This window comes from Bombus vancouverensis, chromosome 15, assembly GCF_051014615.1.
Source record: "Bombus vancouverensis nearcticus chromosome 15, iyBomVanc1_principal, whole genome shotgun sequence".
NCBI lineage: Eukaryota > Metazoa > Arthropoda > Insecta > Hymenoptera > Apidae > Bombus > Bombus vancouverensis.
Genome location: NC_134925.1, coordinates 1,120,941 through 1,141,290, shown reverse-complemented (window position 1 = coordinate 1,141,290; position 20,350 = coordinate 1,120,941). Strand labels below are relative to the sequence as shown.

Here is a 20,350-nt window from a genome sequence, read left to right as displayed (position 1 = left end):
CACTAAACTTCTTACAGTCAAAATGACATTCGAAAGGTTCAACTGTCGGTACGTTTACTGCCTCAACCACGTTTCTCTTATAATCTCGTAGACAAAGTGCGACTCTTCGTTATTTATTTTGTAACCAGGATATACGTATGTGCTGTGTAATGATATTTTTTCGATACGTTGGAGATTTTGCTCGCGTGACGACGAATAAAACGATTAACCGGATACATTTGCTAGCGCCATAATAAATTTCCTGTATGCTCTACGACACTCTACAACAATATACAACCAATATATTGTACAACAAGGCAGTAAATCAATTTACGAATGTTTGCAGCAAGTGACGATTTTAAACGGAACTATTCAAGCGCAGAGGCTGTCCATAGACTCCTGTCGCAGTCCTTGCGTAGACTACACTTCCTGTAAAAATTGCACAGAGTCCGATTGCATCTGGTGTCAGAACGAGAAGAAATGCGTGGACAAAAATGCGTATCCCGCGAGCTTCCCTTACGGGCAATGTCGCGAGTGGACTACGATCGATGCGAAATGTCGGCCGACGGAAACGGGGAAAGAATGGTGCACGTTTTATTCGTCTTGTACGACGTGCCGCTCCGATCCTGGATGTGGATGGTGTGACGATGGTTCAGGGACAGGGAAGGGACTCTGCCTGCCAGGTGGGGCTCGTGGTCCAAGCAGTAAAAGCTTGGACGCATGCCCGTTCGAACGATGGTACTTCACTAAATGCCCTGGTAAGTAAATTGTTAATGGTCACCGTGTATAGGGTGTGCACAAATTATTAAACAACATTTATACATTGTATGTATATGTATATCGATGTTCTTCAAATTACATTAATTTTAGCTTGCCAATGCAACGGGCATAGCAAGTGTCTCTCGAATAGCAGCATATGTATCCAACCGTGTGGAAATTTGACGTACGGACCTCACTGCGATAAATGCATTCCCGGCTATTACGGCAATCCACTGAATGGAGCGACTTGTCAACGTAAATTCATTCTACTCCGAGTAATATCGTTAACCCGTCAATATCGAGTAGTTCACTAAATTACATTTTCCCGTTGCAGCCTGTTTTTGTAATAATCAAGGCACGCAGTGTACCAGCGAGACGGGTAAATGTTTCTGTACAACGAAAGGCATTATCGGGGATCATTGTGAACGATGTGACGTGTCTAGCCTTTATCACGGAGATCCTACCAATAAAGGATCGTGTTTTTGTAAGTTTCTTTTAAACGACTATTTCTTCTAGTAATACCAATTTCTTTTTTCACTAATAATAATTCAGCAAAGGATTATATTGAAATTTAAATTTCTTCTACAGATGATCTGGCGATCGATTATCAATTTACGTTCAACTTAAGTAAAAAGGAGGACCGTCAATACCGAGCGATCAATTTTAAGAATTCTCCGCCAAAACCCGATATCGATGCTGAGTTTTCCATTACGTGTTCTGTATTGGCTAAAATGAACATCACCGTGAAGAGAGGGAACACGCCGGAAATACCGTTGATTCTTGGCGCGAATTGCACCACCAGCATGTACAAGCATCGATTTATCAAAGACGGTTATGGTTTCGGTAGCGAGAACAATAATACATTAACCACGTTCTACGTTTACGTGTACGACTTCCAGCCGCCTGTGTGGATTCAAATTTCCTTCTCGCAATATTCCAAACTCAACTTGCAACAGTTCTTCATAACATTTTGCACGTGAGTATTTGAAACTTCGTGTCACAGCTAGCCAAACCTGTAGACTGTCAACTGTGTGTATACGTGTTGCGTGTAGGAATTAATTACGATCAAGATCGAGAACATTGTGATTTTCTTTATTATTCTTTCTTTCTTTTTTTTTCAAAATTTCCCACGCTTTTGTGTTGTCCTAAGCCTCAGGCAGTATTTACTTGTAAACTAGAGATTACATGCCTAGGTGCTTCCTCGCTCTCCTGTTGGTGGCTGCTATCCTTTGGAAGATTAAACAAAAATATGATATGTACAGAAGAAGACAGAGATTGTTCGTAGAAATGGAGCAAATGGCCAGTAGAGCATTTAGCCAGGTTTTGGTAGAAATCGAGAGGCGGGACATCGATAATTCTGACTCCGAGCGAAACGAGTCCGAGTTAATCAATTGCCGCAAGAAGAAAAAGGTTGATATCTCACTCAGTCATTTATATTCACGAATAAAGTAATTATATAATGTACAGGCTGCTTTGCATAAATTGGACATTTATAATAACTCTTACTATCGAAGATGATACAAAATGACGAAGAGGATAAAGAAAAATGTCGATGACTGGAGTAGACTTTGTGTCTGCTCTTATTAATATCGTTAGACGCGTATCTTCCAGCTACATATATGCACTTTTTCTTATCCTTAAAAATAGTGGAATTAATTCAAATGCCCAATTTAAGCGAAACATTCTGCACGTAAATACATATAGTAATCATATACAGGATATTGCCAAACAAGAAGGGGATATTTATAGGGATAGTTCTAGATATCAAAGCTGCTAAGAAAAAAAAAAAAAAAAAAATAGATAAATTCGTGAAAGTAGGATTTCGTCGTATATTTATATACGATTATATGAAATAAAACATTGATATCATTCTGTCTCCACGTTCGAATCTACCATTCTGCAAGACTTTTCAAGATTTTTCAAATAACATAGAAAATAAACGAGAATAGCGTTGGCGTCAATGTACGATTCGTCACTAGCGCCGTGGATTTCGATACTTTCGATTCTATGACGTTGCTCGCGATTCTCGTTTCCCCGGCTCAAATTTATTTACGGTAGCGCAAATTTTACCAATTATTACAGTAAAAGTATGTGCGACTCGATGTTATTTGGTTCTGTTGGTGTAATATTTACAGGATGCCCCTAGTCCGATCGCGTTGGAGCCCTGTTGCGGTAACAGAGCAGCGGTCCTGTCGTTGCTAGTCAGACTGCCTACTGGCGGTGAACCTTACACGCCGGCTGGTCAGAGCGCTGGTTTAGCCGTAGCATCTGCGTTAGTTACGCTGGGTAGTCCGCGGAGGCCTTCTCAGGAATTGACGGCGAAGGAACCGACAAAAACACGAAAGTCTGCCAGCCAACACCCAGATTCCACATGCATTTAGCGATAAGGGCATGAAAGTAGAGACTTTTAAAGTGGGTGACTATATGAGCCTTAGACATGTTTCTGTGATCTTGCCTTAGCGAACGGGCAGGACTGTTCAAACTCTTCGAACTCTGATAGAGTGAAGTGTGTAATTATTCATTAATTATTATTCTTAATTTTTTTTCACTTTTTCTGTTCTTTTCATTTTTGTTCGTTCCGCAACGAATGTTCGTTTCGATCCGTATTTTTCAATGTGAAAATCGCGTCCGTCATGCTCAACGGGTCGGTCAGTTAAGTGGTTCTACTAGTGTATGGATTTTCGTTGTGAAACGGGGGCCGGCCGTGTTTCGTTCAGCCGATATTTGGTAAGTAAATTAGGTCCATGAATCGTAAATCCACGGCATAGCGTGTGGGCATAACACGCTTGACGGATTCGAGATTCCTTTCATCGTCATTTTAATTCTCTCGTTTCTGTCGTGACGATGTACAGTGTTGTATATAGAACTGTTCTGCGGTTTATTTGTCTTCATTTACACGTTGCGATCGAACGGAATCGAGTTCGTCCCGCGATCATCGACGTGTCTTCGAAAAAGGGGCTGTAAGAATAGAGATCGAACTTTGTAATAAAGTTAATATTCAGCGCTGTCCTTTAGTTACAAGTTTCAGTGAAACCGCGGGAGTGGTGGCTGAAAAAATTATCCACAGATATCGGCGAACGAAATAATATACGTATCGAGAAATTCGATTTGCCGGATGTAGTACGGACGTGTAATTTTCGTTCTTCGTTTTTCTTGTATAGTTGTGTAAATACGTGTATGTTGTATATCCCAAGTGAAAGATCATAATCATGACACACGCGGACTGTACAGATATAAAATTGATTCGAAGGAAGAAGGAAAGAAGCGGAAAGCGAGTGACAAGGAATATATCATCTTTTGTGTATTTGTCTCTTTCTAGTAAGCGGTGAAGAATCAATTCTAAATTAACGGAAATGAATAGAGGCGTATCTTCGTATTCGGTATACCTATTTATCTATTGTGCCAAAGCATTTTTATATTGGTATCGTTATTTAAAAAAAAAAAAAAAAAAAACTGGGAGAAAAAAAGGTATTAGAACGTCATTGATGTAGATAAGAATTTTCATTAACGAACCAATTTTAATCTCGAAAGATTGTCATTAGCAGAAGCATAAAAGTCCAATTTTTGGATTTTTATGACACGGCAGAATTCATTCCTTTCATTGATTTGTCTCTATTCGTTTCCATAGAGAAAGGATTCGTTATACGATTGAAAGATACGAATCAAGAAAGTTGTCCATTTTGCGTCGAGATCTCTTTCTTTCAAATACGACAGCGTAATTTTCGATCGTATAACGTCCAACATAATTTTAACGTAATAACGAAGTGCGAGAGGGAGGGGCGGAGGAAGGAGAAGAAGGATGTGGATGTTGCAATAAACTGTAAGAATCGCGGTTATTCTTCGGTCGACGATAACGGTTTTCGTTTCGCTACAAGATGGCAGTGCTGGTTGTTTCACGTACCATGCCTAAAAAGCAGCGTTCAGACGCTCGATATTGTAATCAATATTCGTATGTGTCGACTACAATATCGATCGCGCGAACGCTCCTCCTTAACCTTAAATAAGTTTAAAACAGATAGAGAACGAAAAAAGACAAACAAACGTATATGTTACGTGGCTGTGGTTTATTTTTCATTTAACTATGTATTATCGTTCTTTCATTTATATTACCGATATATACAAATTTCGTATATTTTTTGCGTGGCCAATAAACGATAGCTGCTTCCGTTCTGAAATTTAGAATGATCTCACGTTCTTACTTTCTGTTCTGAATATGGAAGCAGCTCTTACTATCACGTGTTCCATAAAAAAGAAAGAAATTATTTTGTGCATTCTGCCGTGCAAAACAGTTTCTTATAACTAACCTATAACTTAAAACTCCAGCTCCAGCACTTGCATAGCACACACAGAGAATATTTGCGTATACGCGTCGTCTATTTTAATCTCAGCTCCAATAATAGAATTTTTAATGCGCGTGCAATTATTTTATCACACTGTTCGTAATAATTACGGGATCTCCTGCTTGTTACACGGAATAAGTACCAGAAACGAGAGAGAAATACCGAATATAGGATTATCCGCTGTAGAACTTTTTATCTAATTTTCTTTTTATTCGCGTAGTCGAGATCAGCTTTCAATGTTCAAATTTACTACGGTTAAACAGAGGATCCTGTAATTATTTTGTGCATGGTATAAGACTCGAGTACACCAAGAGTGTCGATTTAGCATTTTTAAGTTTTGGTCGAACTTTCTTTCAGAGCACCAAACATTTTTAACCAATTTCTATATTTTTTGACAGTATATCACGAACACAGCGTAAAAGTATCAGTTGCGAATCTAAGAAACATTTCAAATTTAATCGAAAACTAATATATTTTCTGTTTCTCTACGGCTAATACCAGATTCGCCAGATATTTTGTTTCTAATGATTTCTTCTACATTATTCTTCCCGCATCGGTGGAATTTATCAAGTTCCCGAGATTTATTCAAACTCTACCTCGACGCTATAATTTATTATTTCGCGAATGCATCCTTGTGTTAAGGATCCAACGTGTAATTCTTAAAAATAAATTGCCCAACTCCAAAATTAGTACTTTTAATCATGATTTGTTGAGTTGAATCGCGTTAAAAGGTATAGACACCGGTGAAGAATCTTTGGTGTCCGAAAACGAGTTTTAGCCTCGAACTTTTCACAAAGAATACGAGTGATGTAGGCATTTTTTTCGTCCTTTTTTTTAATTTTTTTTTTATTTTAACCGTTGTATAGCACAGGATCAAGTGCAATGCATTACGTTTTACCATGTAATACTCATCGAGTATCTTTCATTCTCTCTACTATACTCGAAGCCTCTTATTGTGAGGGTGCGACCAGACACTAACCAATACGTTGTAGATGATTTAAATTGTGACAAAGTTACCCCTACTGTTCTCAAGAATCGCTATTACCTTATCAGAAATAGAGGATAAGAACTATTTATTCTTATCTCTTGATCGTGCTCTGGTTGCACTCGTATAGAGAATAGTGTACATTTTATTACCGTAAAGATAATTTAATTTTTTATACGACTGTTTTATTTTTGTTCTCTTTCTTTTCTCTCTCTCTCTTTCTTTCTTTTTTCTTTTTTTTCTTTTTTAACAGAGTAATAAAAGCGGTGAACTTTCTTTGTTCTGCGCGAGAATTTAGTTGTACATAATACGAGTATAAATAACGTTACATTATATTTAATGAAAATAGGAGTACATATATTGGATAAATTGCTCAACTTTTGAGTAGATCCATCTGTATTACTTTCGACGATAGTTTTCTCTTCTACCAATCCCTTTTCTTTTTATATTTAAAAGTTAAGTTTCTGTTCACTCGAGGGGAAAGTATTTAATACAATGCCAAGAAATATACAAGATGAGAGAAATATTCGTGAAAAATCACTAGAGGACGATGCTTTGGTCGATGAATATTCTTCGCCCCCGTTCTCTCCTTTTTTATTCACTGCATTTGTCGAGCTGTCTTGATACTGCCAACCTTTGTCTATTCCTTACTTAACTTCTACGATCTATCCGTCTTCGAACGCAAAATGCCTATCATTCATTCAGCCGTTTAATCGTTGGAACCTATTGCTGCTAGCAACTTTTCTTCGGCGCGTGGTTACCAGGCAAATCTTTGTCTCGAAACTTTGTCCATGTATTGAAAGTCGAAATTTGAAACAATATTTTTTTTCTTCCAAAGCCAATATCTTTGAAAAATAATGGAGAAATTACGGATAATTACGGATTTTGCTGTGTCGTGGCTTCTACTGTACCAATTGAGAGTCAAAGACAATATAACGATAGCGAGAGAAGATCTACAAATGGTCTCGTATGCTACGACTGACTTCAAACACGCTATAGCTTCGAAAGTCACAGATGACATTCTCGATACTTGAAGCAGCAAGAGGGCTAACTACGTAGACCCTAAACTAGGACAAAATCGTACACGGTTGTTGTTCATACACGTGATCTACTCTCCTTTAATTCATCTAGAGACTTAACCCTTTATTACTACTGTAAAACGAAGATATATTTCTTTTTTAGCGATTGACATTAAACGTTTAGTTTTTATAGAAAAGAAAATCGGACATAAACGAATGACACACGAATGCATGAAATAAGACGTGAAAAAACTAGAAGATTTTCTGAAACGCTGTTGCTCGGTTTGGTTTTTAAGTGACTCGTCAGTTCATCGATATTATCGGTTGATCGATTACGTATTATGCAAAGAAGTTTGCACTCGATAGGAGAAGCCAAGGGTTAATCGTAGTATACTAAAGAGACAGAGACCATGGGAAAGAAAGAGAAAGAACGGAATAGCGACGATTCCGAAGAACGTTGTTCGGTTAATGCGTTCATATAATTCAGTCATAGCGTATGTAATAAACTAGACCAAATCTCTTAGATCGTTAGTCCGTAAGGACAGCCGATTATAGCGTTGGACGTACGCAGGATAAATACGATGTTTCCCAAACGCCTTCGAGTTCTCTCGAAAGTAGAAAACACAGAGATATCGTCATCGTTCAACGTCATCGTGCAATGTGTCTCGTATTGATCCTTGGACGAAAGAAACGCGCGGTTTAGTGTTCAACGTTTTTAAAGGAATATCGGATGGAGAAATGGAGCGGGGAAAAATGACGTAATAGAATTATATTGATGTCCGTCGTGGGATTTTAAAGGGATTGCGAAATTTTCAAGAGACAAGATCCGTATCTAGGGCCTAGGTTATGGCGGATCTGTGCACGGTCTAGGATTCGTAGTAGCTCTTCGGGACTTTCGAGCCGAGGTCTCTAGAACGTTTAAGGCATCCAAGATACTTGGATCTACGGGAGAGCTAAACTTTGACATCTTTCAAAGTCTCTAGGATCTTTGTAATCTTCAGAATCGTTAGAATTTCTGGACTAGAATATCGCTGAGATTGGTAAGATGCTTCTAGGATAAATATGCTTCCGTTCTAAACAGAACGTCAAGGATTTCCACTACCTGTATAACTCGTGACATTTCTATGATTTCTAGGACTTTTCTTTTTCTAATAATCGTTGTTAATTAAGGATCTCTAGGATTTCTAAAACTTGTAGGATCTTTAACCCGATGCTAAAGCTCTTATTATCCTTGAAACGTCCTCTAGCAACATAAAGATATCTCTGGGATTTCTTTCCAACATCTGTAGAATTTTTACATTGTCGAGAGAACCTAGCTATATGTAAATACGCGCATTTAGATCCTTGAAAATTGAAAAGACGACGCGACATCGATATATTATAAACACGATTGTTCGTCCGTTACAGGAACAGGATAAAGAACAAATAATTCATATTCATTTACCATATTCCATGTTTTCTTCCTCCCCTTTTTATTCTCTTTCGAAGATGATCGACGAGATTGATACAAGAATTTTTATTCGTAAGCTCGCGGTCCAGCCTCGAACCGAGTTTGGCGTTTAACGTTTAAGAATACTTAACTTAACGTGTAAGTACGATAGGTAGGTAGGTAGGTAGATAGGTAGGTAGGTATATTACAATAACGAGTATAGCTTGCAACAACAATTTTTCTAGGACACAATTGAAAATATTTATTTTTATTCAATCGTAAGCGTAAGGGTACTGTTTGATAAAACGACAAAAAAAAAAAAATTAAACGAAATAAAATGAAATAAAAGAAAGAAAGAAAAAACGGTGAAACATTATTAATTGTAAGAGGGAGAAAGCGAGAATGCGGTAGCGAGTATACGTTAAAATAAAAGTATATACGTAATACTGTGCAAAAGTCCAGAAATCTAGAGACCATCCGTTAAACGAAAATGTTTCAGCGATATTTTATTAGAAATTGTCAGACATCCATGACTTTTCGATTAAATCGTAAAAGAAGAAAAAATGTTGTCATTGTTAATTAGTCAAGCAGATAATAATTTTCTGCGGCAATAGTTGTTCGCGTAACAAATATCTCAAAAATGTACATTTCTCTGTCTTGTTATTCTTCGATATGTAAATTAAAATAGATAGCGTAGGACTTTTGCAGGGTATTTTATTTCTAGAATTTTTCGCGTGTACAGCTCCGTTTAAATCATCGTACACACATACATAAATTAACGAACGGAGAAACGAACACACCTACGACAACACATAGAGGATAAGAGAATCGTTACTCTTAAAACACGTGTGCTTGGCGTTCCTGTATATGTACGTGTATGTTGCGCGTATGATAATTGAGTCGGCGATACAGATTGTGTGCAGGATGTTATCATTGCCTTGTTGTCATAGTTCTCATTAACGTCATCTGTTAGGAAGAGAGGAAGCACTCCAATTGTCAGAGTTCAGGGTCTTACTGGCGTTGTAAGTGGAAATGACCCGTCACTAGTCCGACACTATCGTCCTCTCTCTCTGCATACGTTTCGAAAAATATACATACATACGTATATCGAATATTTTGAAATTATTTTATAGCGTTTTCAAATACATACAACTGTCGTAAAATATACATATGTATTTACATACTGTTTTTTTATGTTAGATAAAATGCTAATAAATTTATTTATCGTATACCAGCATTTTGATATATTTTAATTCGTGGAAAATTGGTAAGGCGAAGCGGAACAACCGCGAAGAATTTCCGTCTGTATTGTTAAATCGTATTGTTACATTTTATTTCAAAGTTCCAGTTTTCCAGACACGTATATTTTTATTCTAAAATTCGGATAAACTTTGTCTCAAAGTTCTAGGTAAGGTACTTTCTCTTATTTCAAAATTCTATCCCAAAAAGGGAATATAAATGATTAACTTTTTCATCGATCGGGAATTCAAGTGCGGCTACACACGGATCGACTGGCGAGAAATTTTAGTCAAACCACATCTACGTTAGGCAGCCACGGTTGAAACGATCAAGCCGTATAACCAAAAATAGAAGAATGCGCTATTTTTAGTCGGCGGACTATACAAGTCTTGAATAATTTCAAAGTTGCCTAATGTAAACGAGATTAAGTCGTTCCATGCGATAGGAAAAATTTGGTCGACCAGCCGACTCGACCAATTGCGCAACCAACTGTCCGATCAATTTAGTTGACCCGTGCGTGTCCGCTCTAAGACTGCAACGATACGAGCCTCGATCAAAGTCAACAACAGCGTCGTATCAGAGAGATTAAGCGGTTAAAGTTAAGGAAATAAAATTACACCATTTCCATTCGCTATATATTATCACACTCTATATTTCAAGTTATATATTTTCTTTTCCCAAAATTGTAATCTACCAAAAGTTATCGAATTTTCTCTCTACGGTGACGTTAAAGAGAGCAAATTGCAAACTTTGAACTCTCTATATTATTCGATTTTGCTTTAAATTTTTATTCGACGTATCTTTCAGAAAAATCTTTATTTACCAAAGATTCTCTCATCTTCCCTTCCAAAAAAAAAGAAAAAAGAAAAGTTTATCAATGATTCAGAACAAACAGTTAGTTTTCTTTTATTCGGCTGTAGAAATCGTTCCTTTGACATTTGGAGTCTTCCGAGAACCGTCTGTTAAAATCACACGAGCTTGATTACGATTGTTCTTGTCTTATATGTACGTGTCTTGTCATTCGTATGTACATACATATAGAAGTAATGGAAATCTATTTGCGGCGTTCAGTCGAGACGGCAAGAATGGCTTCCGTGTACTATATTTAGTCTACGATCAATTCCCTCTTTCTTTTTTATTCCCTCTTCGTCTAATTTACTAGTGCGCATATGCAAAAAAAAAGTGGATCAATTCCTCTTCGTGAAAAATGTAAAGAACGAAAACGAAGCTTCGTATCGTATCGATCGTTTACCGGTTATGGGAGAATCGACGGCAGATTTCACGTTATTCGACGAATTTGTATACTCGTTTCGTTTGCTGAAAAAAATATGTCAAATAAAAGAATAATCTCTTGATAAACGACTCGATCGAAATTTCCGTTCTGATTCGTGCGTCGTCGCGTTCTTGCCCTCTTTTTCATTGTTCAACTAAATATTCTATCGCTCTAATCGCGTCACATGCCCTTTGCAACGTCAAGGAAAATACAATAATCAAAGAAAATTGAAAATCGTTCGGTCGTTGGATCTAAAGAACAATGACGTATACACCGTATACACCGTACATCTATCTTTATATACATACCTATCTATGGGAAATTTAAAAGTGTAAAAACGATATACAGTACTCTCTATGACATTTAACCTTTTAAACCTTTTACTCTCGATTCGCTGTAACAAATTATTAGCTAACCAAACGATAAAGGTGCCATTTCTTAATTAAATTAATTAAAGTTCGTTCATTTTTTACGAAACATGTTGCGATTTTAGCGCGTTATGTTTGCCTCGCAATCGCTTGAATAATAAGAATATCACAAAAAAAACTATTTTCATCTCGATTGAAAAAGGATGACGATCAAGCCTCTGTCTTATATGGGCACGGTTCAACCGTCCAAAATGTGCACGCCTGTGTAAGAAACGGCTAATAATAAATTCATACGTGTACATACTTTTACCGCTTATCGCTTAAACTCATCGAGCCTCTCGTTTCAAATATCATAAACACGAACACGAAATGATTTTTCACCTTTGCTTTTCGAGACATACATCAACGAGGTATCACACATGGCGAAACTGTAACGGCGCAGTTACGTTTTCTTTCGTTTTTGCAACTAAACTTCTAGACGAAAGAACGTTACTATTACGGAGTCAACGGATTAAGAGACGAAAGGAACAAATACCAGCTTAACTCCGTTTCTTCGCTTATCTTTCAGAAATATACGAATGTGACCTAACACGTTATACGTATATCAAATTTTTCAAAACCTTGGAAAGAAAGATCAAAACGTTTCTTTTACGGAGATCAACAGGAGAATTGCCAATGTGGTTCGATGACGATACTTTTTCAAACAGTGGCAAATGTCATTTTTTTCAGTGGAACTCTACGAGAAAGAGAAAAGGCACGTATCACGCTCGTATTTTTGCGCTGAAAATTTCAACGAAGATAGGCGAAAGGGAAAGCGAAAGAGAAATTGTATTGTAGATTGTTAACATGTACGAGTGTGAATGTAGGAGTGGAATAAAATGTATTGTATTATATTAAACGAGACAGATATTGTTTAAATAAAGTTGATATACATAAAGTTTCTTCGTTAAAATTCGTTAATTTATTCATCGCTGTATTATCCTATCTATGTGTATATGATTATATGCGTATACGTACATGCGTATATGATGATTCTTCCATACTTTAGTATCTCTGTTTGGTCTCGTAAGGTTCGTAGAAAAAGCTAGCTAAATCGAGAAGTTTAGCATGGTATCGCGAATTCCTCTTTTCCACCTCTATGCTCCTCTCTTTTGCAAAAACAAGTAGCAGAGACGATTCGACGTTAACCAGGGCATCGAAACGAGCGAGAACAAAGGGTTTTAATAAAATGTCGACTTGAAACGCGTATGTGGTACGGTAGTTGGAGGAACAGGATATTAAGCCATCCGCGACAGAACGGTGAGCGAAAAAGGGATGCAGTTGCTCGCCGAGATAGCTTATACTGGCTGTCCTATCTTCTTCCTTTCATCTTGCGACAGTTTTCATTCCACAAACGGACGTGGCACGCGCGTCTTTTCAGACACGAGAATCAAAACCGCTACACGCCATCCAGATCAAACAGAATCGAATTAAAAGAAACCGGGGTCCGTTTCTCGGCAGACCTTCCGTCATGAATATCGACGAGTATTCTGTGGATTATGTGGATTTTGAAACTCCGCGTTACGGGGAAAATCGATTTCTAACCAACTGGCTAATTTAACGTTTCGTTCCCGATGTTTTGCTTTGTTTTCGGATTCGAACCTTTTGCGAGAGAAACGGCAAATATGGTACGTCGGATCGTTGTGTCAATCTATGCTAGAAAATTACCAAGTTTAGAAAATTCGGTATAATTACGCGTTCTATGGAAGCTTCTGTAGAAACCGAGAATTCGAAAGATAAGCGAGCTTAGTTATTACCTTACGAATTACCTTGACTAATTTTCTCGTGGTAAAGCACTATCGATCGCGATTGGAAACAATATCTGTCGATAAAATAATTCTTTGCATAAATCCGATAAAATATTTAGGAAATTGTAATTTTATAGAAACCGAGGTTCCTTACGCGTTCATAGTTCAAATCAACCGATCAACCGTGTCAAACAGAACTCGACAATTTTTGTTGGCAGTTTGCTCATCCCGACGGTTTACTCGGCGAACCCGTTTGTCGACAACTATGATATATACTGAAACGAGAGGAAAAACGGGGCGAAAAGTAAAGAACAAAAATTTGGTATACAACGGCTCTGTTATCCGAAGGATTACACGAAAAATGACCAACGAACGAGAGCCGAGAGTTCAGCGCGGAACTCAAATATTTTCTCGACCTTAAAGAAAAAGCAACCGCGAGACGCTGAACGAGCGATATCCGGAAACTCGTTTTTTCGCGTCGTGCGTGGCCGCGCGGAGTCGAGCATAGAATCGACTATGTTCTTTTTTTTCCAATTTATTTTATTCTTGGATTACTTTACCGCCAGTAACTGGTCGGTCTGTATCGCGGCCACGGGAGGGTTCCTTTAAGAAAAGTTAGCCTCGTCGATGTTCGCCTTTTTCCAGCAATACGAAACAATACCGTGACGTTCGCGTCTCTAGTTTCCGTTAAATGCGTTTCCAGTTTTTCTAATAAAATATTAATCGCGTTATAACATAAATATATTAGTACGAGTGCCTCTGGCGAGTAAATTGTCGATGGAGTAGGCGGTGAAAACAGCTCGGTCGTGGTAGATGTTGCAAAGTCGAAGATTCCTCGGCAAGCCAACTCGAACAGAAGGTAGCCGAGATGCAATCGTTTACCTAGCAAACAAGAAGCCACAGTTTCTAGTTATCGAACGCCTCGTAAACTCCCGGATGATTTGCAGCGGTGCCAGCTAACTCGCGAAATTCTCGTAATTAGAATTTGCGAATCTCTGCACCCTGCCACCACGCACCGCACCGTTAGTAATTGGGGTAAACATCGAGTCTTTCCGAGCGAACCAAATAAGTTGCTCGAGTAGCGGTGGTCGATTTTCCAAGGCTGCAATCGCATGCAATTGCATGGGAAATTGATTCGAGGGTGCAGCAAGATTGGTTGAAAAGTTTCTTTTACAAACCAACGTTTTTGTTCTTTATTAGTCGATTCAATGATATATCGATCGAATTACCTAATTTTCCTTAATTAAGCCGAAATTTATAAAGCCAACGTTATCGATACAACATCACGTTTATTAATTGGCCGTATTTTTCCTTTTATTTTCATCGTTACGGAATGTCAGCTTATCGCCAAAACACTTTACGTTTAATTTCGTAGTCGTCGAATTTCCAGCGAATTTCCATACGATATTACTGGGTAAGTTTAAAGCGGCAGGTATTTAGAAATTATTCCTGTTATCGCGTATACTTGGTCCGATTGTTGCGACAGGAATAGAAAATTTCATCCACCCTATTACGAAATTTATTCAACTTCTATCCAAGCTCGGCCAACGACGGGCTATTAATTTAAAATTCGATTAAACTTACTTTCGGCGTAGGATAAAATAAATATTAATTTATTCGAGTAGAATGTTAGAAAAAATTTCACTGTGAAACGACTGACACCTATTTTATTACCGCTTTACACGCTAACGAATAAATATGTCTATAAATATTCCATTTCTTTATTCATACGTGTATGAAAATGGACTTCCAACAGGCCGAAAGATTTTCCTAGATAACGGTATCTGTTGCGCTGTGTACACGATAACGTTACGTCCATTCAACTAGTCACCTTTGTCGATGACGCAGAATGGACATTGAGAAATAGGACGATGAACGAGCACAAGATTACCGAATTAATCGGACGCAGCGCACAAAGAAATCCTATATATATATCGACGAAACAAATTCTCCAGATAAATCCTACCCTATTGTGGACACTATATTATAGCATACCGCGTCATCCTATAATCCTGCTATCCTCTTCCTCCAGTTTCATCCATTGCATCTTCATTCGCGATGCATGAAATTGATTCTAATGCAAAATATCAAATTTCTACCAAATTCCGGTTGGTTATAGGATAACGACGATTATGATTTTAGTTACACCAAGTAATTAGTCGGGCAGGTCGGTATTTTGCGCACGATAATTCCTTTGCCTCGGCGGAATTGCTCAAACGAAGAATCTTCGCTTTACGAAATAAAATATCGCGCAAGACTCGAATAACGCACTCTGTACGCGTATCGAGCGATATAATAACACGGTAGCATGTAATAAGCGAATAAATTTTTGTCGTCGCGTCTCGGATCCTGTTCGTTTTTGTTTCACACGGAGGTTATAATCGGTCTTTTTAACCCCGTTTGTTCGATCGACACGCGCCGACAGAACGAGACGAGCAAATATTTTCATTGTTTCCGGAATAATATCGAGGATGAAAATCAGCCGAGAATAACGAGGTAGATCGGACACGGGTGAAAAAGGAAATTCCAGGCAAGCGACGCGATCCTCGTATTTACAATCGGGCTTATATCGCCTTTTTACAAAATATCAAACGATCTTCTAGCAAATTCTCAATTCCATTCTTTTCTTTCTTTTTTTTTTTTTTTCGAACCTTGTGGTACAGTTAAAACGCGTAATTGAAGAAATTCTATTACGGAAGCAAGCCCAGGATATAGATAGGTATTTCCTGTCTTGGTTAACCATCTGTAAAAGTATTCGCTTTGAGAACAATTCCAGTAGATAATTCCAGAAAATAACCGGGAATAACGTATACGATTTAATTATGCGGATACGAAATCTGTTTAGTCGTGTTATCGATCTACGACGCGGCAAAATTCTAATTCCATCTGTTTAGTCAATTTGACTGGCGATCTCGTCGAATCGAACCTACGATATTTTATACCAGCATTTACGCATATACGTATACACTACGCTTTTACGCTATTAATTGTCAACTTTGAAAACCTTTAATTGTTGTATCATTGGAGGTTTCTGAGTAACAGATTGAATTATCGTCGTTGATGATATAAATGTATCGCTCGTCGCCCGTGTCTTTAAATTTAGCTGTCGTTACTAGCTACCTAAAACTTTTGCGGACGCGATCGCTGCCAAAAAATATCGATATCGAGAGACGAATTACCGAAGGTTTAGCGAACAGCCGGCGCCGACAGCGAGACGAATTATTTTAATACGAGATCACCGTCGGTGAGCATCTGTTCGGTTCTCAGGATCGGACAAACGGATTCGCATAATTACCGCGCGAAAACTCTTCTCACATTGGCGTGCTCGCCTACCACGTATTCGGCAAATAATAATAATAATAGTAATAATAATAACAAATTTTTCCGTATGTGTTTGAATTTTTTATCGACCGCCAGACGCTGCTTTTTATTTTGCGTTCGCATCTTTCTTTCGCACTGCTCGTGTATCGTATCGTTTTTCTTCCTCTCGATGCACGTTTACGTTGCGACTTTAGTTACGCTCCTTTTCGTAGGTTTGCCATCTACTTGGGAAAGTTTTTCAGAGGGACGAGAACATCGGGGATAATAAATGAAAAAGATACAGAGTGTGGTAAACTTTTCTGCCAAATCAGCATCTTGTTAAAAACACTCAAGCAGAAGCAACTGAAGCGACTGAATTGTAATTCCCTGGCATTCTTTTTTCTTACTTTTGTCCTTTATGGGCGAAACCATTAATTTCTCTTTGCAAAGACATGGACGTTATTATCTCTGCTTTGAAACACAGATCGCAGAGAAAAGAGAGATTCTATCTTATCCCTGGATAATCCTAAGCTATTTACCTAATCTCTGGAATCGTCGAGATATTACTAATTCCTTCGAAAGCCGGAACTTGCGCGGAACTTTCCAACGAATCGCGAACCCCGGCCACTCCTAATTCCAACGTTTGGCACGCCTGCCAGTCGCTAATTCCTGAAAACTGTCTTCCCCTCGTTTTATCGTATCCGCCGCTAACGTAATTCGTTAAATATTTAAAATTCATCTTTCTGACGGTCCATTTTCTGTTCGATTCCACCAAACATCTGGTCGAAGAAAACGCGCTTCGCTTCCGTGTCGTGTGATCCAGATATTACTTTATCGGGAAACTATAGCTTACTACTGTCTATACTCGGGAAATTATAGCAGTGTAGAAACTAAGTATAATTTATTGCCACTTAGCAAAGGCGGGGCGAAAAAGGGGCGAAAAAGGGACGAAAAAGGGGCGAAAAAGGGACGAAACGCAGGATTTTATAAAGTAATATTCTGTTCCGAGGTAATCAGGCAATATAGAAGAGGCAACGCGAAAAGTTTCCGACTTTCAAAATCTCTGTTCTATCGTTCTTCTGATAATTATAATTATTCGATAATCTTAACTGGTCTTTTAATTTCGTAGAAATTCTATTGCACGCAAAAGTCCACAAATTAATCGTTCCGATGAACTCGTAATAACGTAGTCTTGTCAAGACGTTAAATTTTCTATTCGATATACTAATTTTCCGCATAAATTGCTGGATAATAAACAAGCTTATAAGCAAGCAACTATGTATGTATTTCAGTTCTTTCATCTTGGTGCTTCAAAGAGCAAGGGCGGACCTTCCCTCCCTCTCCAACCCTTTGGATACTTGTAAAGAAAATTACCTTCGCCATGGTAGAAAGCGAGGAGTAGAAAAGCGGTGGCCAACCAAGCGGATAATTCTATCATGGTTCACCGTAAACGAGTACTGGAAGCTGTCCCCAAGACGTCGACGCGATGGCGTGCCGTCTGCCGAGTGGTGAATTCCTTCTATTTTACGTTAGACGAATTTCTAGACAGGATATACTATTTCGCTTTATTTTTTATTTATATTCTTTGCTTGTAAAATTTGTTTGAAAATTGTCAGAGAAACGCACGTCTGAGTTAACGCGTCCACTGCCGCGTTACCGAATACCAACTTTCGAACATAACGAACCTTCCGCCTCTCCGCCGTGACCTCTTTTTCATCGAATTTTCCCTATTTGCGAAACCGATATTTCCGTCGCTTTCCACGAAACTGACACAACGTTTTGCTCTCGACGAAACAAACGTTAATCGAGCTTTTGCAGGCTAAAGTAACATAACGTAGTAAGTATCACCGTATGCCTATCATCTTATTATCGATTGAAAATTTCAGATAAATTTCAGATACATGTACAATTAATCTTCTGTATTATGATTAACCGCGAGGCGATGATAATTGACATCTGATATTACACACGCGTACGCGTCAAATCTTTTCAGAAATGTTTTATGAAAATTCGACTTCACGTAATTCAGAAATCTTATAATTCTGCGTTTTGAACATTTTACTTCACTTCGGTGCAATTGGGACGATAATGATCGGTGCGGTACACTTGCGAAAAACTTGCATAAATATCATATTTGGAATTTTTCGTTCGTTGTTATAATTAGAATCGGTGAAACGAGTTGGAAGCTAACGTTCGAGTCACCCCTTGACGAGGTTTAACGCACGCGTGGATGAGCGATACCCTGTGTAAGCGTAACCGAACGAGGCTTCTTTCCTCGAGTGGCTCAGCTTTCGATCCGGGATGCTCGTTTCTTATCACGTTTCAACGGCTACGATAACTTTCTTGCTGAAACTCATTGCCAAAGTTTCGAGCAACCTTTCAGACGCATCTCCGTGTAAAATTAACCTGACGTACGATCGCGGGGCTCGAACATTGGCAACAAAGTTACATTCCAATTCCCAACACCGTTCTACCGCGATGATAACGATATATCTTATAATATTACATTATATTATGTTATATTATATCGTATTATAAGTAGGCATTGTAGATAGGTATAACAGATAAAAATCTTTTATTCTCGCGTAAGAAAAATTTGCTCGTTAGATTTCTACTTTAATTTCTTATTCGACGATTATTAAAAAAATCTACTTTTATAAAACGTAAATTATGACAAGCAGAATTTTCGTTTCGGCTTTTGCGTGCCGACGAAAGAAATATTCGGAATTTTCAAATTTCTAACCAAACGTTTATTACTCGATCGTTGGGAATTGCAATCAATTAGAAATGCTTAACAAGATGAATTTCATTTTGTTCAACCGTTCCTGAACTTTTTCCAACATTTCTCTTGCGATCCGTTGTTTTTCCATTTCAGTCATTAACGAAAAGGCTGAAAGTTTGCAAATTGCAAATTACGATCAATTTCGAGAAACGTTAAAATTGATCCGTTGTGTCTCCTTTTCCCTGAATTTCCTATTTCTTCGAATCGTGATCAGCGACAAAATTTCTTTCAAAAACACCGGTTTTTACTTCCGACAGAAAAATTTCGGACGCTTTAATATCGTTCCTAAATTGATTCAGAACAAAATTATACAAACACTTTGAGATCTCGCCGAGAATTGGATGAAACGAAATAAAGATCGGACAGAGACGTTCTCGCGTTTAAAGTACATCGAGACCCTCGCCCAACGACAAGTTCAAAGAGAGCTTTTTCGTAAAACGTTCGGTAGGTTGAGCGGTAGCAGTGGCGGCAAAGAGAAATAACAATTTCTGGCCGTATAAGTCTATCAGAGGGAGAAAAGGAAACGAGGGGCGAGATGCGTTGGTTGTTTCATCGGTGGAAGCGAAGGAGCATAGTTTGTTCCTCTCAGAAAGAGAGACACGTTTAGTTATTAAACGTCTGGAACCGTTGTTGCGTTTCCAAGCGTTTCCAAGCGTTTCCAAACGTCGGCAACGACGAACAAAGCATCGTTTCAAGCATGCACATAGTCACTGCGAGATACCTTTCGCAGTGATTCGGTTGCTTTTTCCGTTGCTTTTTTCGTACTTTGAAATTGTAGCCGCCAAAACCGAAAGATCCTTCTACGTCTCTCTGTTACTAGGATTCCTTCGATTCCCGAGTCGAACCATTGTATTTATTCCATTATGACGCAAGATGATTATAGATCGTAGATTATATAGATTATACAGGGTGGTTGGTAATTGGTGGTACAAGCGGAAAGGGGGTGATTCTACGCGAAAAAAGAAGTCGAAAATATAGAATAAAAATTTAAAAAAATTTTTTTTTTTTAATCTTTCCATCGAGACAACGATCTACAGCGAGATCCGTACCGTACGCGTACCGAGCGAAAATTCAAAGTCGATTTTCTCGA

General features: G+C 38.3%; 1 protein-coding gene across 5 annotated transcripts in view; it reads left to right on the top strand.

Annotated features, from left to right (window-relative positions):
* The window catches only part of dsd (attractin-like protein dsd), a 40,151-nt gene extending 20,524 nt beyond the window's left edge, over window positions 1-19,627 (top strand). For 3 of the 5 annotated variants that reach the window (XM_033347517.2, XM_076624937.1, XM_076624939.1), the window contains exons 7-12: window positions 326-737; window positions 850-993; window positions 1,073-1,222; window positions 1,327-1,714; window positions 1,917-2,148; window positions 2,874-9,740. In XM_033347517.2, the coding sequence (XP_033203408.1) occupies window positions 326-737; window positions 850-993; window positions 1,073-1,222; window positions 1,327-1,714; window positions 1,917-2,148; window positions 2,874-3,119 (1,572 nt within the window). In that variant the 3' untranslated portion in view covers window positions 3,120-9,740. Of the gene's footprint in view, window positions 1-325; window positions 738-849; window positions 994-1,072; window positions 1,223-1,326; window positions 1,715-1,916; window positions 2,149-2,873; window positions 9,741-17,770 lie in introns of those variants that run through there. The other 2 variants (XM_033347518.2, XM_076624938.1) reach the window with 2 other exon arrangements.
* The last annotated feature ends 723 nt before the right edge of the window (window positions 19,628-20,350 follow it).